At 38.9% G+C, this 25,396-nt stretch overlaps 1 protein-coding gene across 7 annotated transcripts in view; it reads left to right on the top strand.

Moving 5' to 3' along the window:
* The window catches only part of St7 (suppression of tumorigenicity 7), a 234,027-nt gene that overhangs the window by 32,993 nt on the left and 175,638 nt on the right, over positions 1–25,396 (top strand). The window contains exon 1 of one of the 7 annotated variants that reach the window (XM_027389947.2): positions 21,611–21,882. The exons of the other annotated variants lie outside the window; for them this stretch is intronic. Coding sequence (XP_027245748.1) covers positions 21,861–21,882 — 22 coding nt within the window. The 5' untranslated portion in view covers positions 21,611–21,860. Of the gene's footprint in view, positions 1–21,610; positions 21,883–25,396 lie in introns of those variants that run through there. 7 annotated transcript variants of the gene reach the window in all.

The raw sequence follows: 25,396 nt of genomic DNA, 5'->3' as shown, positions 1-25,396 counted from the left end.
TCCTAACGCACATGGACGTGCAAAGCCTGTAACACCAGAGTCTGTTGACAGGTGGCAGAAACAGGAGGATCACTGGGTCTTACTGGCTGCCAGCCTAGCTGCAAATCCAGCTCCAGCTCCAGTGAGAGTCTTGTCTTTTATTTTTTTAATATTAATAGATTATTCTCAGTATCTTTTCTTTTAGATCTTATTTATTTATTATGTACACAACTTTCTGCTTCCATGTGTATCTGCACACCAGAAGCGGGCACCAGATCTCATAACGGATGGTTGTGAGCTACCATGTGGTTGCGGGGAATTAAAATCATGACCTCTGGAAGAGCAGTCAGTGCTCTTAACCTCTGAGCCATCTCTCCAGCCTGAGAGTCTTGTCTTAAAGCACACACACACACACACACACACACACATATGCACGCACACACAGACACACACACACACACACACACACACATGCACGCACACACAGAGAGACACATACACGTGTGTCTTTGTGTATGTGGAGGCCTAAGAGGCCTTCAGTCACTCTCCACCCCACCCTGTTCAGTGAGGCAACGTCTCTCCCGTGAGTCCAGAACTTGCCAACGTGGGCTGGTCTCTTAGCCAGATTGCCCCCAGGATCCCTTGTCTCCACACAAGATAGCGTACTTGGCATTTATGTTGGTGCTGGGGATCTGAATTCTGGTGCTGGTGCTTGTTCATCTGTGATTTAACGTTGAACCATCTCCCCAGCTCCTAACTTACCAGTGTGTTTTGTATAATACACACTAGGCATCCCAACGAAAGAAACCACTGTAACTCTTTGGGGGTGAATTTACCCTGATTTTTTTTTTTATGACAGAACTGACTCGATTTGTCTGAGAGGCTGTAATTTACTTTCAAACCATGGACTCAATGTTTTTAGATGAAAAGAAACCTTTGGTGATGTTTTTGTGCATTAGACTATGAAAATGAATTTTACAAGACATTAGAGGAAACATTTTGACATGGAAATTTCTGTTAGATACCACAGCAAAAAAGGAGAAGTAGGCATATGGTTCTAGATAAAAATTTGGTAATTTTTATGTTAAGAAATCAATTCTGGGAATAAATGTAATCTCTCCCCATTTAAATAAACACAATGTCCCATTTAAATAAATGACTGGTTCATTACAGACTGGTAATTTTCTGTTTGCTGGTTCACATTAACTTTTCAACTTAAAATTTATTATACTTATTTATTTTACAGGGTAATGTGTCACATAAGGGCTTTCATACCATTGTATATCCTTTAACAGATCCTATCTTTACCACCATCACTTTCCCTTTATTTCCTGTTCCCCTTCCCAGTAGTCCCCTGTTGTTCCTCTAGAAGGTTTGTTTCTACTTAACATAAATATAAATGTGTATAGGCCAATAAATGGGCTAATGAAATAAACAGGCCTTTCCCAAAGATGAAATACAGTGGCCAATAAACACATGAAAAATGCTTAGCCTTACAGGGCATCAGAGAAACACTAATGAAGACTACATTGGCATTCCATCTCACCTAGGTTGCATTGGAAATCATTAACAAAACAGATAATAAAATATATTGGAGAGGATGTGGACATAAGGGAACCTGCAGACTGGATTGTAAACTTGTCTAGCTTCTACAGAATATTAGCATAAAGATTAATCACAAAATCAAAAGCAGATCTACCATATGACCTAGCTATTCCATTCCTAGGTGCTTACCAAAAGGCCTCCAAAAGTATCACAGAGATACTTTTAACCTTTTTATTTAAAAAAAGATTTGCTATTTTAATTGTGGGGTGTGTGTGTGTGTGTGTGTGTGTGTGTGTGTGTGTGTGTGTGTGTGTTTCCCTTAAGCATCTTTGAAAAACAGGTAGCACAAATGAAACATGATAATTGCACTCATTAGTAGCATGAACTGACAGGTGAGGACAACAAAGCGTTCCTTCTGAGGGCTGTGAATGATCAGGAACGTGGTGTCAGGACTTTATATGGCCAGGGCTAGCACTGGACTTGAAGAGCATGGAAAGCAACCCTGTGAGAGAGAAGCTGCCTTACAGAGTGGAGTGGATGGCACCATATACTGTAGAGTTTTAATTTTCCTCAGTTTGTCACATTGAAAAACTGTGTGTGTGTGTGTGTGTGTGTGTGTGTGTGTGTGTGTGTGTGGTGTGTGTGTGTGTGTGGTGTGTGTGTGTGTGTGTGTGTGTGTGTGCATGTTCGTCACAGCTCACAGATGTAGGTGATAGGGTAACTTGTAAGGACTTGGCTTCTCAGGATAGGCAGCAAGCACCTTATTTATCTACTGAGCCACTTGGCTGAATTTTCGTTGTTTGTGCTTATTTCTACCTTGCTCCTAGTATTTAACTCTTAATGAGGACCCAGCAGTTGTAACCCAAATCCTGTGGTAGGAGCTAGGTAGGGACAAGAAATACGACAATGAATTATTTATTCTAGTCTGTTGCTTCCATGGTGGAGTGCTGGTCATCTTTGGACTGGCTTCTAACTTTTCATGGAATGTTGGAATTGTCAACAATAATATAAATTCCTCCAACTTTGAAATGTCATAAGCTAATTAAAATATTAGTATCACTTGGACTCAACAAAGACATATATTTAAGTGCTAGGTGTAAACTGCAGGTTTGCAATTTTTTATTTTCTTAGGATTTTATTGACTTAGGATTGTGTTTGGGTTCCTGCCCTTTCATACCCAAACAGCAGATGGATTTGTTTTCCACTTTTTTTTTTTTAAAGATTTTATTTATTATGTGTACAACATTTTGCTTCTATGTATATCTGCACACCAGAAGAGGGCACTAGATCTCATAATGGATGGTTGTGAGCCACCATGTGGTTGCTGGGAATTGAACTCAGGACCTCTGGAAGAGCAGTCGGTGCTCTTAACCTCTGAGCCATCTCTCCAGCCCTGTTTTCCACTTTTTGGTTTCTAGTAATAATGCTGTATGCTGTTAGTTCCTTATGTTTGCCTGTGTTCAAATGTGTGGTAGTGCGTTTGGGGAAACACTGTAGGGAACTGAGCTAAAACCTGCCCACTTTACAAAAGTCTAACTGGTGCTAGATAACATGGACAGGTTATACTTGCTTCATCATACCAGACTTGTCTATGTGTATACAGTCTTTGCTTAATCGGGCAACATATGAAATCTTTATTATGTTCTCTCTATAGTATATTAACAGTCATTTCCAGACTTTATGCCCTCCTATGTTCTAAGCCTAATAATCTAACTTCCATTTTGCAGATGAGAAATTTGGCTTTCTAAGGGAAGGAATCAGGCACACCTGTGTTGTACTGCCTCCTAAACTGCTTGAGAATGGTATATCTCCTCTCTCCAGTTTAAACAAACTTACATATTTCAAATTGGAGAGCTCTGATGTATAGGAGTTATAGCAGAATCACTCCCCACAGTCTGGAGCTTCAAATAGCCCAGAGACAGGAAAACAGCCTGGCCTGATGATTTTTCAAGAATTTATGTTATAAACATCTTAGATATAATATATGTTGTAAAGCTTCAGCCCCTTTGCAGACACAGTCCCAAGGTACTATAAGATATCTAGTGAGAGATAAAAGAGATGCAATGCCTCCGACTGGGGAAGAGCAGACAGACATTTCTGTGGCCCAGGAAGGCTAGAGATTGAAAGTTGAAGCACACTACTAGTGTTATTTTCATGACCTGAATTACTTGGTGTAGCTTATTTAAGCAGTAATATCAAAGAATAGATCCATTTGCTGGCTACTAAACCAATCGTTCTGATATTGAAGTTTCTATTTTTTAATGTTGTTAAAGAGAGTTTGGGGATGAACTGTGGACTGCGGGCATTTTCTTTTACTACCAGTGTAGAATTTTGAAAAGATTTTATTTTATGTTTGTTTATATGTATGTGTCTGTGGATGTATACTGTGTGTGTCTATGTACATGTGCACGGATGGATGCCAGGGTGGGTGTCGGATTCCTTGTAGCTACAATTACAGGTGGCTGGGAGTTGCTCAGTGTGGGTGCTGGGAACTAAAAATTTGTTGGTGTTCTCTTGTAGAGCAGCAAGAGCTCTCAACTGCTGAGTCATCTCTCTAGCCCTGAGAATTCTTAAGTCGTAGCTATGTTTGTGTTTTTGAGAGGGGAAGGGGTCTCTGTTACTTATGCTGGGCTTGCACTTACAAACCTCCTTCCTCGGCTTTCTGAGTGCTGTGTTACAGGTATGTACCGCCATGTCTGGCACTGCATTTTAAATATATATATATTATAATATATATATATATATATATATATATATCCAGCTATTAGTTAAGACGGGCTTCAAAGAGCTTTAAAACCCCCGTGATGAGAGAGAGTAGAAGCCAAAGAGCAAAGTGACTTTGGGCCTTTTTCATGCAGTTTTCTATCCATTTCAGTGGTCATCCATTATCCTATGTTGCCATAATCTGCATTTACAACTAATTATGTAGTCCCTAAAAATAACTGATGTCGCCAACAGAAGTTTCTCTAACTTTTGGATCACTAGGAAGACTATCAAGTGCATTAGAAGGTCTTTGGTGGGAGGGCAGCACCGTCCCACCAGAGACCATGTGGAAATGCATAGAGGGGCTTTGTGCTGTCATAATGACTGATCAGTGTCACTGAGCACACATGCCTAGGGGCTAGAGGGGGTAAACGTTTAGCACAATCCTGCCCAAAGCATTGATAGCATCCCAGTGGAAAAATGCTGGTGGCTGTTTTTGAAGGTAAGAATTTTATTAGATAACAGCATTCAAAGGCTGTATAGTTTTTTTGTTTGTTTATTTTTGAATAGCTTCTGTATTTGGTCTACATTCTCAAAAATCCTCACCCTAAGGATTTTCTATGCTTTAGCTCGAGTCAAATTAGTAGTAGAGTATTTTAAAGTTGACGCTGAAAAACATAAGAAGCCATTGATACTTGCTTAGGGTTGCCATAGTGAAACTGGTATGGTATCTAATGTGCTCAAAAATCCAGGGAAATGGTTGACAAGTGTATTCTTCAAGTAGAGGCAAAAGGAATGGTGGAGGTATGATCTCATGTGAGTTGAAAACCCAACCAGCTTCAATGTCTCTCCACCTTAGAGGACAAACTGCATCACTAGTAGTATTGTGTATAAGAGAGAGTATTTATAAATTGTATTTCCAAATTTCCAGGCTACATTCTTCATAGGAAAGAAAAGAACCAATGCTAGGTGAGGTTGGGCAGCTTGTCTGCTTTCTGTGGTGATGTAGACTTCCGGAGTCGGCCTAGAAAGGTGCTTATCATCTCTCTGTCTTTCTGTCTCTGTCTCTGTCTCTGTCTCTCTGTCTCTCTCTGTCTCTCTCTCTCTCTCTGTCTCTGTCTCTCTCTCTGTCTCTGTCTCTCTCTCTCTCTCTGTCTCTCTGTCTCTCTGTCTCTCTCTCTCTCTCTCTCTCTCTCTCTCCCTCTCTCTCTCTCCACATCAACCAGAGACAGTCTGTGATGGTCTCAGAACTATTGCCACTTTGGGAGCAATTATGTGAAAGACTGATAATTGCATTAATGTCAATAATTGTGTTAATGTCAATATAAGCTAAGTATTTAAAAGGACAGAGGTGAAGGTGACCATTTTTCCTTATATTCTGATACAATATAATCAGAATTTCCATTATGCTCAGAGAAAAAGTGTAATAAAAGTATATGGAAAGCTGCTTTGTGTATACCATTTTAGCTATAAATCAATTAAGATTAATTGGTATTTCAGGTTTACAATGTAGCATTTGGTTATTTTCGAGGTTCGTTTAACTAGTTCTACTTGATAGCATGATATATTTTCAGGGCATTATACTTCAAATGTTAGCCAGGTATATACCATCTCTATGTGTTTGTTATCATCCTATGTGTTGGAGTGTTAGTGTCCTCCTTTGCCTCTCCCACTGCCTGACTACACATTAAAGGCAGAATACTTAAGTAGGAGCTATTGAATGAAAACTTGTCCAAATCAAATACATAGAGTATACAATCTATGGTGTTACTTACAATATCAGATGCATTTTCTGAATTTGATTTTTAGACTGTGGATTTTCCCTTGTGGTCTATTGAGGGACTTTGAAAGGTTTCGCAGGAAGAGATATAAATGTGTTGCTGTAAGCTATGGTACCCACTGAGTAGTCTCTCTCTACTAGGAGTATCTTTGTACTGCTGGAGTCTGTTCTTTTTGACATGTATGGATCCCCACAGAAGTTCCCATTTAGGATTTTCCTTATGTTTCTCTACATTCTGATAAATGAATACTGATGAGTATAGGTAATGTAACTTTCAGTAGAATAGCTTGGTCCAGATATACAATGACTATCTTTTGGATATGTATCAGAAAAAATTGATTTATGGACAACCCCCCCAGTGCTCTAAAGATGTTTTCCTGGATATTGATGACCACAGGGCAGGGAGGTGACTAGAAGGTGCTTTGACCCCACCAAACAGTATCCATTTGGGTCATAATTTTATCACTTCACCGTGGACAAGTCTCCAGAAAGGATGGAGTAGTCTGCTTTTAAAATCTCCTAGCCATTCAGAAGCATGTTGTGTGTATCATAAGAATAACAAACAGTTCCAAGACAGCCAGGGTTTTGTAGAGAGACCCTGTCTCAAAAAAAAAAAAAAATCACATGTAGACCTTCTACAAAACTTAAAAATAAAAATTTTGTGAGTTGGGATTTAAAAAATGTATAATTTTGATTATGTTTTTTTTGTGCTTTAAAAGAGCACTTCATGGCTTTATTGGCAAAGAGAACATGATTTTGACCATGTAACATAAAAATTCAGACAGTGTTACAGTATAAATATACTAAGGTAATCAGTACATTTTAGGGTTTTTATTTCAAGATATTTTCATTTATTGAAAACTGCAGGAAATGAACATCCTAACCTCATCTTATACGATGTCCATGGTGCTGGTTAGTTTTTGTCACCTTGACACAAATTCTAGTCATGGGGGAAAATGGGAACTTAACTTGAAGAATTGCCTCCATCAGATTGGCTGGCAGGGAAGTCTGTTGGGCGTTTTCAGGGTTAATGACGGATGTGTGAGGGCCCAGCTCACTGTGGGCAGTGCATCCTTGGGCACATGGTTGTGGGTTGTATGAGAAAGCAGCCAGTAAGCAGCATTCCTCCATGGTCTCTGCTTCCGTTGCTGCCTCCGCGGGTTCCTGCCTGAGTTCATGTCTCAGCTCCTCTGGACGATGGATTGTAATCTGGAGCCAGAGCAACCCTGTCCTCCCCAAGTGGCTCTTTTTGTTATCACATAGAAAACAGACTAGGGAAGGCGGTATTTTCCATTAATTCATGCAAATGCACTTACACTCTAGTACTGAAGAGAACTACCAAAAAAAAAGTGCCTCAATTTGCAAATTCCAAAACTTAGTGCGTATCTTACATTTTATTCCTAAGGCACTGAATTAGCATAGGGCCTTTGAACAGTTAAGTTGTTTTCAGCTTTAGGAGAAAAATGTGAATGTTACAGCTGAACTGTCCCCCTAAAGGACTGAACTAAGTTATTCACCTTCAAGGTATTTTTTTCTCAATAGGCATAGATTCTAATGATGAATGGCTGAAAACAGAGCCTTGCTTATAGAAGTAAAATCTTTTTTCTTATTATGTTTATTTTATATGTAACGTTTAATATGTTTAATATGATTATACCTTGTACCTTGTGTTTAAAGATAAATACCAATCCTTATTTTTATTATTATTTCGGAATAATAAAAAAGTGCTTAAGTATAATTTAAAAATAGTACATAGGGCAAAAAAGTTGTGTTACAGAATTGGTTAAAAGGATACCCTTTTATGAAACATTTGGGGTAAAAGGAACCAGTTATGATACTTTAATCTATATTTTACAAGGGCAACTTGATTCAAGTGCAATGAGAAGTATTTGGGAGAAACTGTGTGGGGAAAAGGCATGTTTTGTATTTCCCTTCCTCAGCTCTTTTTGCAACATGGATCTCTTTAAATATTGCTGTATAATGCCTAGGAGTTCACTGTTCTCTGCATTTTGCTCATATAACCTCATCTATCTTCAATGTAGACTAACAGGCTGACCAATTTACTCTTTTATTTATTTTTCTAAAGAAACACACACTTTCCTAAGCATCTTTTAACTTTTTTCTTTATTTTCTTTTTCTCTGTGTAAAAGCTAAAAGCTCTAGCTGTCCTGGAACTCTAGACCAGGCTGGCCTCAGGGATCCTCCTGCCTCTGCCTCCCTAGTGCTGGGATTAAAGGTGTGTGCCACCACTGCCCAGCTTTTTTTTTTTTAAGTGATTTCTTTTTATTTTATATGTATTGATATTTTGTCTGCATGTTTGTCTGTATGAGAGTGTCCTATCCCCTGGAACTGGAGTCACAGTTGTGAGCTGCCATGTGGGTACTGGGAATTGAACCTGGGTCCTCTAGTAGAAGAGCAGCTATGCTCTTAACCATTGAGCCATCTCTTTATCCCTGCATCTTTTTTTTTTTTTTTAACATTTTTAATATGAAGACAAGTTCTGGTGAAGTGGAATGTATTTGTTAATATGTTATGATAAAATGCTTCAAGTTGTTCATGTTATTTAACACCATTTACATATGATTTATTATGAAACACGAAACACTATTATATGACTAAAAACTCCAATTTTATTTTAACATTGTAGAAAATCTAAAAGCCATTGATCTCGTCCTAGATTCAGTTCCCTTTCCTCTCAGCTGTCTCCTGCCTATAGCGAGCCACAAGCACTTCTTCACATTGGTGGCTTGAATTAGTAGGAAAGTATGTACAGTTTTCATGGGCACTTGTGCCAATTTTTTTTTTTTACAAAAGATTTATTTATTTTTAATTCTGTATATGTGCGTATGTGCTTGCATGAGTTTATGTGCATCATGGGAAATTATTTGCATCATGTGCCTGCAAGTGCCCACTCAAGCTAGAGGGCATCGGCGCTCCTGGAACAGGAGTCCAGGGGGTTGTGAACCACTTGACGTGGGTGCTCGGAACCAAACCCAGATTCTCTGCAGGTGTGATGCGTGCTCCTAAGTGTTGAGCCCTCTGTCCAGCTTCTCTTGTCAAATTGTTAATGAATTGCTGAAGGCGTAATTGACAGAGCTCCTGAGACTGGGTTCCTTCTTTGTGTGTCAAATTACATGTCCTCTTAAGTGCTGATGGACTGTGGAAACAATGACTAACATGGAACACTGTTTTAAGTTATGGGAGGAAGCTCTGTTCTCAGACACTAATTTAAAAATAAATTATGCACATGAAAAGTATGTAGGACAACTTTTTGCTAAGAAAAGGGAAACAAGGGCCTGGGAAAGAAATCTTAGTTGAATTGAGAAATTTCATATATAAGAATATTTCAGTGGAGAGACTTCTTTAATTAGTCACTTTCACACTCAAAAGGCTAATGAGTTTTGTCTGAGAGCTATAACTATACAGATCATGAGACAAAAATGTTTCAGAGCTGTTTTTCTATTGAAAAAGAAAGTCCGTGATGGTAGGTTGATAATACTAATTAGTAAATGATACCAGCTCCTGCCATGTTCCTATCTAAACAGCTGTGCTTTTAATGGTTTTTCCATGAGAACTCAACAGCAACACAGCTCTTGTCTGTGCAACTGAAGTCAGAGTTGCCTAAGAAGGACCCAAAGGAGATCTTTCTCTAAATTTAATACCTTCAGTGTCTTATGCCTTATGCCTGTTTATAAGTAGAATCAATGTAACTTTTCAGAGTTAATAAAGCTTTCTTAGGAGGGCAGCTGTCACAGTGTGTTACTCTGTTCTTTCCTCCATATTGTCCTTGGTTTTAGGAATGCCACTGTCAGTTGATAGCAATAAAACATACTCACCTATTCTAGAGGATTAGGTTTCCTTGGATTTAGGAGGTCGTCAACTACTCAAGCTTGTCCATTTATCCTTTAATGAACATTGTTGAACATATTATTAAACAGTACAATTTGTATTCTTTATCATTTATAATGTCTAATTATAATTAAAATTTATATGGCTCAAATTAACTGCCACTTAGATTAAATATTAGCAAAACAAAAACAGAAATACAATTCAGTTTTATGGAGCTTTTATAATTCTTTAGCTATTTCTTTCTGGATGTGACTACATATAGTTTATGGTTACAAAATAATAATATTATTTCAAAATCAATTTGTCCCTTAGCTGCTGGGTTGCACAGCTTTTAGGCTGACATTACATACACAATGAAAGTGCCCATTAAAAAACTAGACAGTGGGTTTCATAGTGACCTATACTACTTTTGCAACAGTGACAATGTCTGTAAACTAGAAATCAGAAACTGCCATTGATTCTACTGTTAGGCATTAGCTGGCTGCTTTGCATTTTAAAAGTTAAATTTATTTCTAAAATATTTTGTTTTAAAAAATCAACCGTGGTAAAATATTACCTTCTTAGTCATCAAGTGTGCAGTTCAGGAGTAGAATGTTTACATTGTTCAACCAATTTTTAATTTACAACACTGAAATTCCGTATCCATCAAGCAGTGGGTCCTCATCTCTCTCTCCCTCAGCATCTAATTTCTGTCTTTATGTACCACCTGTACATGAAGTCGTCAGGATTTGCTCCTCTGTGACTTGCTTTCTGGTTTATCATGATGTTTTTAAGGTTCATCTGTATTATAGCACATACCAGAATTTTTCTTGTATCTTTTTTTTTTTTTGGTCTGTGTAGTGTTTTTGAAACCCCACAAAGCTATGAGTTATTTCTATTTCTTTGTAAATTATTTGTCTGTGGATCTCTCTGAGTTTGAGGCCAGCCTGATCTACAGAGTGAGTCACAGGACAGGCTCCAAAGATACACAGAGAGACCCTGTCTTGAAGAAAAATTATTTGTCTGTAACAAAAATGTGTTACAGATGTTATCCAATATCTGTATATATTATCATGTATATATCATTTCCTTTTCTACAGGTTGAGTATCCTTTATTTGAAATATTCAGGACCAAAACTGTTTCCAGATACATGTTTCTTCAGATTTTGGAATATTATATATGCATAGTCAGATATCTTTGGGGTCATGCTCATGTGTAGACATAAAATTTACTTATGATTCATGAATAGTCTGCGAGCAATTGAAATGTGCTTTTGGCTGAAATCTGTTGCATGAGGTCAGGTGCGTGTTTGCACTGTAGATGTTGGTGTTGTGAGCACCCAGGCTTCCTTCTTTGGACTGTTCATCTGTAAGAGAGCTGATACTCTTCTGTAGATTGAGAAACTGAGGCTCAGAGGAGAATAATTTATAAGTAGCAATTGCAGATCTAAACCCAGGATTGTATGATTCTAGAGTCCTAGTTTATGCATCACAATTTCCATTAGTCAGGAGTGTGAGTGTTTTAAATGAAGCTGTGCTAAAGGAAAGTTTCTTTGAAGCCAAAAACTATACATGGCCTTATGCTTTGTTCCAGAGAAGCTGCAATGTGGAGAATGTTTGTAGTAAGCACAAGTTCTTTCCCAAGCATTACCCCTCACTGGGGCATTTTCTCTTGGCTTCACTTCTGGGTCAACACTGGGTTATTTCCAAGAAAATAGTAGTTTCTTTGATCAGAAATATGTTTTCCATGGTCTTTCAAAAAGCCAGAGATAAGAGAGGAAATTACCGGCCTCTTACCTGAAGGACAAGGTTAAGTGGAAATACCATGCCCAGGACCTTGGTTGATAAGAGACTGGTGCAGCTCACTATGGCATTATTATATTTTAGGGATTCAGGAACCTCAAATAATGCAAGTTCTTAGCCTCACAAATTAGGTTTTGTTTTTAAATGCCAAATCTCTTAAGTAAGTTAATTATGTGGTTAAGATTTAATATAAATTTATTTATCATTAATTCTGTTTGAGCCAGTGTTGGTGGATAGAGCCCTCTTTAGTCGTAGCAAAACAACGGTTGCTTGTATATACCCCATGAGTTGTTTGTACAGTTTCTTGGCTTATCATGTAATTGTAAGGAAACTTGGAAATCTTACGTGATTTTCATTTTTTAAGGAGTTTCGATGACTAGAAATATATGTGGGCTGGAAATGATTCTGTCCTGTGAAAGTAGCCTAGGATTTCTTGGAAGTCATTTTAGCATTTACCTGTCACTAATTCAAATGCAACATGGAATGAACGAGGTACCAAAGCTGTGCATTCTCTCACAGTGTCTTTTGAAATGCAGGGACTGGGGTTGGCCTGTCTGTGAGTTCCCATCCCCACATCCGAGACAGTGGTTGATGGGGTCCATTACTTTGAGTCTTGTCAGTGCCAGAAACTTCTTCCAGGGAATGTTAAGTCAATGACAGAACAGTATGTAGAACACAGGCTTGTTTGTGTGTGGTCTGCAAGCTATTTTCTAATATTGATTAAAATTTCAAAAGGGTAATATTTTATGATATGTGATGATTATTTTAAATTTTGTTAAGAGTCTACCCAGTTTCATTTGAACACAGCAACCTTCATTTATTTAAAGTGATATGGGAACTTTTGGATGAAAATGGCAGTTCAGTTGTGATAGAGACTGGAAAGGTGCTGTAACATCTAAAATATTTACTAGTTGGCATTGTATAGGAAGACTTTGCCAACCCATTACAAAACAGTAAAAATTATTTATGTATTGGAGAGTTATGATCCTTGTGACCTCATTTGCTTACCTTGGATGCTAGCAGAATTCTACCATATTTTCTTGAAAAATTTCTCATCCTTCCCCCCCCCCATTCCCCCCATCCCCTCCAGGACAAGCGATAGCAACTCGTTCATGACTATTTTCCTGACTTTATCTGCTTATTTTCTAGTGGTTCTTTTTGTGAATCGGGTTAACAGATTAAAACCACACAGTAAGAGTTGTGGTCTGCCTGATGAAGCTGTTCTACAGAAGGATGTACCTGATATCTTACCTCCCTGTTTGTTGTAGAAACCTGGAATTTGATTCTGACCTTTACAGGAGAGCATTGACTCGACATATATAACTCAGTGAGCTGAATAAGCCTGTTGCTGTTGGGTTCATGTTTGTAAAGAGAATATCTTAATTATTCATATTTCAGCAGCATTTGAATAACTTTAGGTGTGTTTGTCATGCTTCATTACATTAAGATTATTAATGTGTATTCTTTTTGTTGATTAACCTTTAATACTTACAATATCCCCCCAAACTTTTTTTTTTCAAGACAGGATTTCTATGTGTATCCCTGGCTATCCTGGAACTCACTCTGTGAACCAGGCTGGCTTTGAACTCACAGATTCACCTGTCTCCCAAGTGCTGGGATTAAAGGCATGAGCCATCACCCACCCTCATGTTTTCATATAGGAAAAGCATCAATGGTTAGGATATTTTACCCTAAGTCTTTTAAAGTGCCCCCCCCCCCCCCGCCACTTCCCACTCTGGTTATTCAGTGTCAAGTTCTTTGAGGTCCATGGAAGAAAAGAGGCCCTTGCTATTATATAAGAAGATTGTGCCTGGCAGCCATTAAAAGCTTCGAATGCTGTCACTATTTTTTGAATGCTTAGAAGTAGGTGCTGTCCATTTAGAAAGTGTCCTGAGTTGAAGATTTGGAGTTTGGAAATTTCCTATCAGGTTAACCCATGCGTTTTATTCATAACTGTGTCTGTGTCCTGTGCCTTGGCGAAGGTATAGCAGCTGTCTGAGTCATAGGAACGAGTTGGACACTGCTTACCTATTCTGCAGGGCTGTTGTGTACTATGAGGTGAGGGATGTGGGCAGAGCTTGCTAATAGGAGGTGGGTTCATTCTGGGGGATCTGCTTCAGCCACAGGCCCTTCAAGTGGAGCCTTCTCATACTTTGATGTGAGCCCAAGACACTCAGTAAGCAAAACTAAGAAGTGCCAAAAGATGAAAGGGAATGCTGGGACTGTTTGCAGACTGAGTGTCTTCAGTGAAACTGGGAGAGAGGTGAGGGGAGACAGCTTAGGGAAAGTTTGCTCTTGATGCATCAGCAAGGGGAAGCTGGGATGAGGTGTAATCTAAGGCTTAGCTGTGACATGTAGTCAGGAGGGTGTGAAATGAGTGGTGGATAGTATAGGGAAGCCCTATATTATCATTTCTACAACGTGGAAAAGAAAGTGAATGGTTACCGTCTGATGCTGGGGCTTTCAAACCTTTAATTATGAAGTGAGTTACTGTATGGGTTAGAAATATAAGCTATTGTGGTAAAGCTATGGTTTGGGGGTTTAGGAGGGAACAGAGAAGTGGGAGCTGTGTTCATTCTCCTCTGGGGAAAATAGAGAGCCAGGGGTTCACATGGTAGAACTACTTACTCTAAATAAGAAAGTCATGGAAGGGAGAGAAGCTTTTCTTAGTCCTTGCTCTGTCATTGTGGTCTAGATTGCTTGGGCTTGGGCTTGCACAGGCCTAATGCATGCTGCTGTGGGCACTGTAAGTTCATGTGTGCAACTGCCCTGCTGTGCCCAGAAGATAGTTTCCTTGCAGACTCTCCCCCCTCCCCGCTCTTACAACAAACTGTCTCAGCAATCAGTACCATATTTTCTTCAAAGTAGCTACAGTTTTGTAATTCTAGCAGTTCTGAGGCAGAGGTAGGTGGATCTCTGGGAGTTCAAGGCCAGCCTAGTCTATGGATTTCAAGCTTCAGGCCAGTCAAGGCTCCACTGTGAGACCCTGTCTCAAAAAACAAAGCAAAGCAAATAGCTGCAATTTTGGTGTTTATTTAATAACTCTAAATTGTAAATTGTCCAGATGTTCATGTTACTTGGAAAAGGAAGAAAAATTGTGGAAAACATACTTTTTTTGTTTTTTGTTTTTTGTTTTGTCTTATTAGGAAAGGTAAATAATTATATCAAGATAGAGTAGCCATGTACTCAAGATCATAACAAGTGGCAGTGAAGGCCCGATGGTGGTGGCACAGACTTTTAATCCCAGCACTCGGGAGGCAGAGACAGGTGGATCTCTGAGCTAGAGGCCAGCCTGGTCTACAGAGCAAGTTCCAGGACAGCTAGAGCTACACAGAGAAACCCTGTTTCAAAAAGCATAAATACAAACAAATAAACAAAAAACAGTTGGCAGTGAAGGAAAAGATGGCTCAGGATGTTTGGCAATGTGACACTAAAGATCACACCAGAGAGAGTGGTCTCAGTAATGACCATTCTACCCTTAGCAACTGAAATCTATTTCAGGACTTGGGTGAATGAGTCAATGGTCTTAGGTTCTAGATATGCTTCTAATGATTTTTTTTATCATCTCTAGTAGGCTTGTTAGGTTTTTAGATTAACTGCATATACATACCATGAAATGAAGGAACACAATGACCAAATACTTGGACACTGGTTCTTTCAGTGTGTGAATTTACAACACTGAGAACTAGGGCAAGTAATTGATCAAGCCTGTAGTTTTTTTTTAAAATTTCACTTAGAGAAATTAGATAGTTAATTCTGCCTCCGAAATTTTAACCTAAAATAACAGGAAATAAATGGAAATTGGAGAGACTTTTCTAAAGATGACTTCACAAAAACAGTCAAAGGGGTACAGAGTCACAGCGGTCACTGCTGGGTTGAGATAAGCAGAAGTGTGTGTGTCTGTGTGTCTGTGTGTCTGTGTGTCTGTGTGTATGTGTGTGTGCGGGGCCACCTGCACAACACCACAAGGCAGGCTTCACCCCCAACCCCGGGCATGCTGCCTTTCCAGGGAGCTGTTTGGTTTTGTGGCTAATAGAGTTGTGCTTTGAGAAATGCTTCATTATGGAATATATAGGTAAAATGAAATTTAGAATACATTCTGACTATATAGAATTACTTTAAAGTAAATACATAAATTTGCTCTTTTAAAATCATGTTGCGTTTTGTAAGTTTACAATTATACACCAGTTTATTCTTTAAATATGTGTGAATTAGTTATATATACATTGTGACTAATTTCAGATAACCATGCAGGGGAGTTTCTCAGACATACTCCGTTGTTTCTCTTGTATCAGTTTGAGTCACAACTCACAAAGACTTAAACTGCAACCCACAATGAATTCACATTTCTTTTCTCTTGGCCAAAAGTTTAAAGTCATTTGAGTGTAGGTTATGCCATACAGAAAATAAAATTTATACACAGTTCTGCAACAAAAGTCTTGGTAAACAAGTGCTAGGAACACACACACACACACACACACACACACACACACACACACACACACACACGGTGTATTTGTACTTATTTGCTTTAGAGAAAATTTAAAATAGGATATTGAAGATTATAGAACAAGTCTATTTGAGACACTAAACTTTACCTAGATTTTAGAAAATTCCCTCTCTGCAGCATATTGTGTTGAAACAGGAAGGGGCATACCTCTTAGCTCAGTGGAAAGCAATTTTAACAGACAACCTTCCTTTAAGTGTGCTGTAAATTTTTGAAAACTTTATTGTAGTTGTGTGAAAATGTGTGTGTGTGTGTGTGTGTGTGTGTGTGTGTGTGTGTGAAGAGAGAGAGAGAGAGAGAGAGAGAGAGAGAGAGAGAGAGAGAGAGAGAGAAGAGAGAGATGTGCATTTGTATGATTGCAGGTGTGCACGTCCCTACACTCATATGGCAGTCAGGGGACAACTTTATGGAGTTGATTGCTCGGACATTGAATGCAGGCCATCAGGCTTGTGTGGCAGAGAGTTTACCTGATGAACCATCTTGCCCACGGAGTTTGCTTGCAGTAATGAAATTGTACCTCCTTCCCCATACTAGAAGTGCTAAATCTTTCATTTTTAATTGCTTTTATATTGCCATTAATACATTTCTCTTTTGTTTTCAAGTAAGGCTTTATATTTGCATCATTGATTTTTTTTTTTTAGATGCAACTTTAGTAGCTAGATATCAAGGGGGATACTAAGAAAAACTTTACAAGGAGGTAAAGGTGGAAATTAGGATATGACAGTTTATAAATTTGTGTGTATGCTTAAAAAGAATATATAGTTGAAGTTCTGTCATTAATAAATGCATTCAGTAAATTATCTGATGTAGAAGGGAGCTATTTTGAATATTATCTTCCATTACTATTTTACTTGTTTTCAAACATGGTTACATTTAGTTCACTACATTTAAAGAGAGTACCTCATGTTTTCAGTTCCTGGACAATCAGTTATTTCCTGTGCGACCCCTCTCCTCCTAAATGGCACTTCTAGAACACCAAACGGACAGCTCCCAGTAGAAAACTGATAGTTGGTGATTTAATAATAGGTTTTCTGTAAAACAAGACATGTAAGGGTCCACACACACCCTGTTTCTGACTGTGCTGTACCTTCCACTTGGGTTCTGGGCTGTTCACACGGCTTCACTCTTGTTTTCAGATCTCTGTTGAAATGTCACCTTTTCAGGAGCCAACAGGACATTTTGCTAAAATGCTCTACCTTCCATTCCATGTCCTCCTATTCCTTTCTGTCTATCTGTATACCATTGCTTGACACACCACATACCTGCTCCTCTGTCCCGTCCACTAGGTTTAGAGCAAGCTCTAGGGAGGGAGGCATTAGTTCACACTGTGCCCAAGAGTAAAGCCTGGGCAGGCTCCAGGCTGGAGCCCAGTAAACATATGTATACACTAGTATCCTTTAGAAGTGCTGACTGGCTGCAGTCACTCCAACAGCAGGTAAAAGTACATGCACTCAAGTCTGGCAACCAAAGTTTGATCTCCGGAATCCACATATAGGTAGGAACGTTCCAGTTCCACAAACATTTTCTGACTTTCCTATGTGCTCTGTGACTGTGTCCCTCCGTCATGTGCTCTGTGACTGTGTCCCTCCGACATGTGTGCTCTGTGACTGTGTCCCTCCGTCATGTGTGCTCTGTGACTGTGTCCCTCCGTCATGTGTGCTCTGTGACTGTGTCCCTCCGTCATGTGTGCTCTGTGACTGTGTCCCTCCGTCATGTGTGCTCTGTGACTGTGTCCCTCCGTCATGTGTGCTCTGTGACTGTGTCCCTCCGTCATGTGTGCTCTGTGACTGTGTCCCTCCGTCATGTGTGCTCTGTGACTGTGTCCCTCCGTCATGTGTGCTCTGTGACTGTGTCCCTCTGTCGTGTGCTCTGTGACTGTATCCTTCCGTCATGTGCTGTCTCTCACACAGTGTTAAGTAAATAGAATGATTAATTTAAAAAGACTTCACCATTGAGTTTAATAGAGTTTGCAATTTTATGATAACTCCTTTTTTTTACATGTATGTGTTTATGGTATGCATGTTCATTTTTGCCTGCATGTGCATGTGGAGGAGGTCCAGGCTTGATATAGGAATCTTCTTCAGTCATTCTACATTGTCTTCACTGAAGTGGGAGTCTCTGAGTTGAACCCAGAGTGCCACAGCTTGCTCCAACCACCAGGCCATCCCTTAACCCCTTGTGATTATTTTGAACAAAAATTATTTTGACTATTAGCATTTTCTCTCATTGTTAACTTAACTTTATATATAAGTCAGATCTCTGATAAGAGACTAAATTAAAATGTTATTATTGTGACTATTGCATGTATTTGTGCTGTGTGTGTGGTGGACATGTGTCTCCATGTGCACGTGGAAGGCAGAGGTCAAGTTTGTGCAGTTGGTTCTCTTTTCCCCCTCTTCCAAGGCTTCTATGACTGAACTGCCTCAGCCTTGTGCAGAAAATAGTTTATCAACCAGTTGTCTTGCTGGCCCTCACTGCTAACTTTACCCTGACATAAACAGTGTTGTATTTGTGAGTGAAGGGCAAATACTGGGTGTTAATAATTAGGCAAAAGGAATTCAAAGATTACTTTGGTTTTAAAATCTATTTATCTGACTTTTTTTTGGGTGCTGGTGAGTGTGTGTGTGTGCTGGGTGGGTGGGGAGTAGAGTGTTTTGGAACTTCAAATCACTTTTATTTTCTTTCATTTGCTTCCTTTACATTTTCCTTAGGAAGCACATTAAAAATTGGGTTTATTCTCTGAGCACACTAGAGGAGATACTTAGAGCAAATGAAATTTGTGAAATAATTTTTGTCATCGAGGAGGTTCAGTGATGAGCACCTGAACTTTCTAAAGTGTTTAGAAACAGCCCGGTCTCCAGGTCACACGAGCCAAGTAATGTGAATTCTGTCCAATGTTGATGACATGTTACATGCATAATGTTTTTAGCAGACAGATGCCTCTAAGATTATCTAAAAAGAAGACTTCTTGAAAGAGATTATAACCTTGAACTTAATTCTTATAGCCCTGTGACAGAAAGAGATGTTAATGTGTGATAGGTACACTGGGCTCATGTGTGAGCTGAAAAAAGGGTCACTTAGTCAGTTGGTACGGGAGTCGTTGCATAGCGATAGATCATCATGGCTTTTGTTGGAAAGTTTCTCATCCTCAGGGGATCAGCTTCATTCTACTTTCTCTAATTTTTTAATGGCCATATCCATCCATTATTTGATGACTTCATATTCAAGATCTTGTATAGAATTTAAAGTAGATCTTTCCTAAGGTAAAAGTAAGTAAACAAATAAGTAGCTCACGTAAGATAGCCTTTGGTTTTAAGGTTCTACAACTTTAAGTATATTACCCATCACCACTTGCTGCTGATACAGCTCAACATTATTTTTATTCATCCTTTGCTGTGGCTTGACAGATTTTTTCCCCCCAGGGGATATTTTTATATATTTACAATTTAATTGATAATGAATTTTTCAGTACTTCTATAATTTTTCAGTTTTCTTTGGTGACTGTTTTTTGGGGGTCTCTACCCACATTTTCTACTCATTTGCTTTCCCTTTCATTTGCTTTTTTTTTTTTTTTTTTTTGTTTTTTTGAGACAGGGTTTCTCTTGGTGCCTATCCTGGCACTCGCTCTGGAGAGCAGGCTGGTCTCGAACTCACAGAGATCCTCCTGCCTCTGCCTCCCGAGTGCTGGGATTAAAGGCGTGCGCCACCAATGCCCGGCTCATTTGAAATTTTAAAATGCTATTAATTTTGGCAAGTATTTGTTCCTTTTTCAAGAGGTGTTCCAGTAGATAGGCTAACAGCTGTGCTTTGGAATAAGATCTCCTGTAATTGAGTCTCAGCAAAATGTTTACTACTTACACTGTCTTTGCAAATTAACTTGCAAATGTAGGTGATAACAGTATCTTTTCCTAGAGTTAGTAAGATTAAATGAATGAGTGCATGTAGGAGTCCCAAATAGTGCCTGACACACAGCAAACAGAAACATTGCATATTGATATTCTTTTCTGCAACACCAGCTTTGCTCACTCTTATTCACAATGATTCTGCCGTTTCTGGACGCTAAGCCAATTTACCTTGAATAACTGTTCAGTGAATACAATGAACTATTATGCAGGCAGCTGAGCTGATGAGGCGGGTCTCCATCTAGTAACCAGAGGAACTACGAATGCTATTTTTGGAGTGGTAATTTGCAGTTCCACATTCCGGTCATAAATTTAATGTTTAAAAGCTGTATCCATATTACGACAGTTCTTTGTAAATGAAAGAAATTATTGGAAAAGGTATGCAAGCTGTGAAAGGGTGGAGGGGAGTCTTGAACTCTTGAACTTCCTCCTGTACATGACTTTTAAAGTGTTGCATTATGCACACAGTGCGCTTTTTGTACAGTTGAGAGTTGGTAAAACACTGAAACAAACTTCCTTCTTTCCTTGAGCTGAGTGGGCACTCTAAGCAAAGTCCACATACTTCTAATATGTGTTCTTAAAACCACATTTAGAAGAATAAAAATCAGATAATGTAGGGAGACTTCTGTGTGCTCACTAAGTCAAGAAGCCTATTGGTATTATTTTCAATTAACTTTGGTTCAGTAGATTAAGAAGAAATATGTTAGTCACAAATGCCCATTCATTCACAAGTGTACACCGGCATTGAACACAGCCTTAAAATGACTGAGGTACTCTGAAAATGACAGAAACTTTTTAAAAGGTAAATTTTAAAATAAGACAGAAGGAGTAAGAGGAAAAATATGTGTACACGAATCTGTGGTTTTCATATTTGAATGATATTTGCCAGGAAGTAAAAGTGTAAGCTCTTGTGTTTGAGGTTGTGTGCCAACCGCTTACTCTATGATTTCACCAACAGTCGCATGCACTTAAACACTCCAAACATATACAACACCCACCCCTTCACCTATTTGTGATCAAATGTGCATCCTTAATTTAGAGAAAACAATCTCCAACTCTTCTGCAATTACTTTCAAATGTAGATTATTTTTCCCATTTCTGATACTCGTTAATTCTCCCGCAAAGCTTTATTTGCTGCAATACATCCAACATCCCTGATCCGCGGATCTTTGTGGTTAGTTGGTAGAAGGCCAGTATTTAAATTTCTCTGAGGTCTCGTGCTGAGTGGCATCACAGGATGAAGAGCTCTTCAGCAGGGGGACTGTGCCTGTGGTTTTCGGTCTTGTGCGTTTTATGACAAAGGAATTCCCTTTTGAATCGCGCTGCTCCCCTGAAGCCCTGGAGCCTCTGGTTCAAGCAGTGGCAGTCTTCTGTGCAGTGTCCCTGACGTCATCCGGCGTATGCATAAGCCCCGCTATTGTCTTACTGCTACGGCAGGGCTGGGGATTGCAGTATCTGCGCTGCTGTTCTCAGACCTGCCCTGCGCTACCTAGCCTTGCCTGGCTGCATCCCACAGCAGCCGCGCTGGCTTTTTTTTTTTTTTTTTCCTGGTGGATTTGGAAAAGCAACGTTTCGGTTTGAGATGGTGTAGGAGACCTTGCCTTCCACTCTCGAGAGAAAGCTGAAGCTCTCAGAGGAGAATCTGGCAGCTGGACACAGCTCGGACTGCATTGTCTGGTTTCATGACCCCTGCTGTGTAGCCGGCTCATCTCTTCGCTCTAGGGAGCACATGCACATCTTACGTTTTCATCCTTTCTTTTTCCTTTTCTTTCCTTCCTTATAATTTTTTAAAAAGCACCTTCTGGAGCCAGCCATGTTTGGTACTGAATCCTCATGTAAGTAAATGGATCCTACTTCTCTTCTATAGAATTTGTGTGCCTTCAGGGTTTCACTGGTTTGAGTTCATGCCACATTGCCTTAGGTTAATGATATTTGCCTTTGCCTCTAATTACAGAAGAATTGGTCTTGGGTAAGAGACTTCCCTGAAGTGGATTATTCATTCTTAAAGCCAGGCTTGTCAGTGTGGTCAAAATGAGGCCTCCAGGAGGGAGGAGGTAAGAAGACAGGATGCAGGCAGCCTCCCAGACCTTGCTAATTGATGGGATCAGGCCTGTCACTGATCCATTGTAGGAGGCTCCTAATGTCTTTAAACCCTAAAGTAGGTGCTGGAAGACTATGAGATGGCAATGTTTCTAAGAAAAGGGGTTATATTTTTTTTCATCCTAGGAGAGATAAAGGTGTCTTTATATATCTTCCTCCATATTTTCACAAAAACACACGGGTAGATGCTGCTGCGTGTAGATTTAAGAAGACCAACAAATACCTTTTTATTTGAGACACAGTGCTTTTTCCACACTGGTTTCAATTTTGATATGTTGGCTAATGGCACAGAATGGCAGCATTGTATGCATTTTAAACTTCTCCAATGAAATTGCTTTGGTGCAGAGCAGGCCCTGCACAGTGGGCCGGGCTGGACAGCAGTGGTAGACACACTAAATAGGTATTTAAAAAATGGTGATAGTCAACCTAGCTGAGAACTATTTAATGTTTGATGTGAAGTAACCTAGCTTGTCAGTGAGGTTGTACAGGCTTTGCAGAACATTTTGCCATTGTCTGTAAGCAAAGGTGACAGTTATGAATGTCTAGAGATTTGACCTACTGGCCTGGCTCTGCAGGGGAGGAGGGGGCTGGGTTAAGGCAGGGCAATGAGGAAATCTATTTCTGATGAATTTGTAATTTGACCTTAACTTTCTGGTCACAGGCGTCCATGTGACTGTTGGATAGCTGCTGATTATTGATTGTAGAACGGCATTTGAAGAGCACTAATAACCCTCAGTTCTTTTGTTTCTTGACTGGCTTTAAAGAAAAGCTCATTTTTGTTGTTTTATTGCAGAAGCCTCCCATCTCCAACGCTACCATATTTTGTAATCAAGTTCAAGACAAATAGTGAGATTTAGTGTCCATTCAGCATATGTTTCTTAATAATTTGAAAATATTTAAAAATTCATTTAATGGTGCATTTGTCATCCAAGAACAGGTCATTCAGTGGCAGAGATCTCCTAATTTCTCATTCAGTAATGGAATTTAATTGATATGAGACCCTAGGTGAGGACAGAAATATTTATACTATGTATTAAAGGAAAATTAGTGCTGTTAGTGGCAGTTGAAATGCATTGTTGGTTCTTATACTAGGCTCTCTTCCATTGTCTGGCCTGTTTTTCCAAATAGTCAGTTTTTTTTCATCATTAAACCTTATCTTTTGATATTCTCACACATGTGCTATCTGGCATATTTAAAAACTGCGTTTCGTCTCCATAGCTACTGTCATGGAACAGAATTGGATACTATTCAGCAAACAGAACACTGACACACTGACATGCAAGTTTTTTTTTTTTTTTTTTTTTTAAGCATTTTGTTTGTTTGTTTTTACCTAGAACCTTTTTGCTTTGCCTGAGGATTAATTTTTATCTCTTGCTTGTCACTAGAAGCCCACAGGTATCCATGTTCCCTGTGGGCATTCAGGATTGGAAATGACTGTCTTCTTTGAGATGAGGAGATACTGTGTACCACGTGTGTCTGAGCCGAGGGTGCTTGCTCTGCTTTCATTACTTCACCTTGGATGTTGTTTTGTAGGCTTGAAAACTCCACGTTCAGAACGTGCAGGAAATAGTACTCTTTGAAGTTTTAATTAGTGTAGAAGGAGCCTCCCAAACCAACTTTGATGCTCTTACAGAAATGTCTTGGGAAGTCTTTATCCGCCTTGCTTGCAATGGGTGGCAGGGCCTGGAAACACTAGCAGAAGCTTCCTTCAGAGATGATGTGAGTCTTATTCTTGATTTCTGACTGCTGTGCCTTACTTGTGTCAGATTTTTTACTTTAAAAATTACTTCCTTTCTTTTTTTAGATTCTAATATACTCACATCATTTTCCCCTTCCTTTTCCTCCCTCCAGTTCTTCCTGTATACCCTTCCTTTTTCTCTTTCAGATTTATGATGCTTTATTCATTAATTGTTGTTAACATACACATATGTATATGTTTATGTATATATTTATTCCTAAATGCCTAAATACAACCTGCTCAATCTGTATAATGCTACTTTTATGTATGTTTTCAGGACTGACCATTTGGTTTTGGATAACCAATTGGTGTGCTCTTCCCTATGGAAGATTAGTGTTCCTTAGTTGCCTGTTGTTTAAATTGAGGTATGACTGATGTATCGCAGGATGGATAAGTCTTAGTATGGCTTCTGTGTGTTTGTGCCCATGTTGGTACTGGTAGAACCCTTACCTGGATGGAAATACCGAACACTTCTGTTTCCTCAGGAAATATTATTGTCTTCCAATTCATTATTACTTCTCCTCCTGGCCACATGGCAATCACCTGTGACTTCCCAGACTCATTGTTAATTACTCTTTTAAATTTTGATTCTTGTCTTCTTGTGTTTTACATATATGACAAGGGAGTACATCTTCACTTTTAACTTGTTGGATATATAATTAAGTTGATTTTATGACTTAGATTTTTGAGTTCAAGTGTCTGTAATAGCCTGGGTTCTACATTTTTATATTTCCATCTCACCAAGATGTTGCTCACATTAAATAACCCTCTCTCCTAAACAACCCCTAAATAAAAAAATAGTCTTATTAAATGACAAACATTTATCGGAAAGAGCAAATATCTAGATAACCATGCAGAAATAATTAATAAATCCCATTAATGTCTGATACAGTTTATTTTATTTAAATTTTTATAGGATAAGTGATTCAACCTAGTGATTCCTACATACTAGGCAAGCACTCTTCTCCTCCCAGACCACTAACATCATTTCACTCTGTCTAACAGTCCTACTCTCATCAGTTTCCCGTAGTTGTGTTGACTGGCATTGTCTCTTCAGGCCCCGACATGAAGTCCCCTGCAGTGTTAGGAGACTCATCGTGATGAATTAGGAAGTGCAATAGCTCTGATGAGCTCCGTCACTCTATTACCATGTGGGTGTATTCCAATAAATTTTTCCTTTACTGAAACTTTTCATGTCTAAAAATGGGACTGACGCTTTTATTCTTTGCTGGTTTTGAAGAAATGCAATTTTACTTTGTAGGGGTCAGAACAATTTAAGTGTAAGAGGAAAATGCTATCAATAAAGTTTTATTGAGTAAAGCAATCATTAAATGCATATTTGGAGTGCTTGATTTAATGGAGTTTATATAGAAAAATAAGTTGAATTCTGCAAAATTAAATTTTTCTTGGAAAATTTTTAAGAGGAAAACATAATTGCAGCTTTTGTGAATTAAAGAAAATTGGTAACAGGAGAAAGATCATTTATCTTTTCTTTTTATTAAGTGAGGAAA

This window comes from Cricetulus griseus (assembly GCF_003668045.3).
Source record: "Cricetulus griseus strain 17A/GY chromosome 1 unlocalized genomic scaffold, alternate assembly CriGri-PICRH-1.0 chr1_0, whole genome shotgun sequence".
NCBI classification, from domain to species: domain Eukaryota; kingdom Metazoa; phylum Chordata; class Mammalia; order Rodentia; family Cricetidae; genus Cricetulus; species Cricetulus griseus.
Note: the sequence above shows the minus strand (reverse complement) of the source record. Positions and strands in the feature narration are given on the sequence as shown.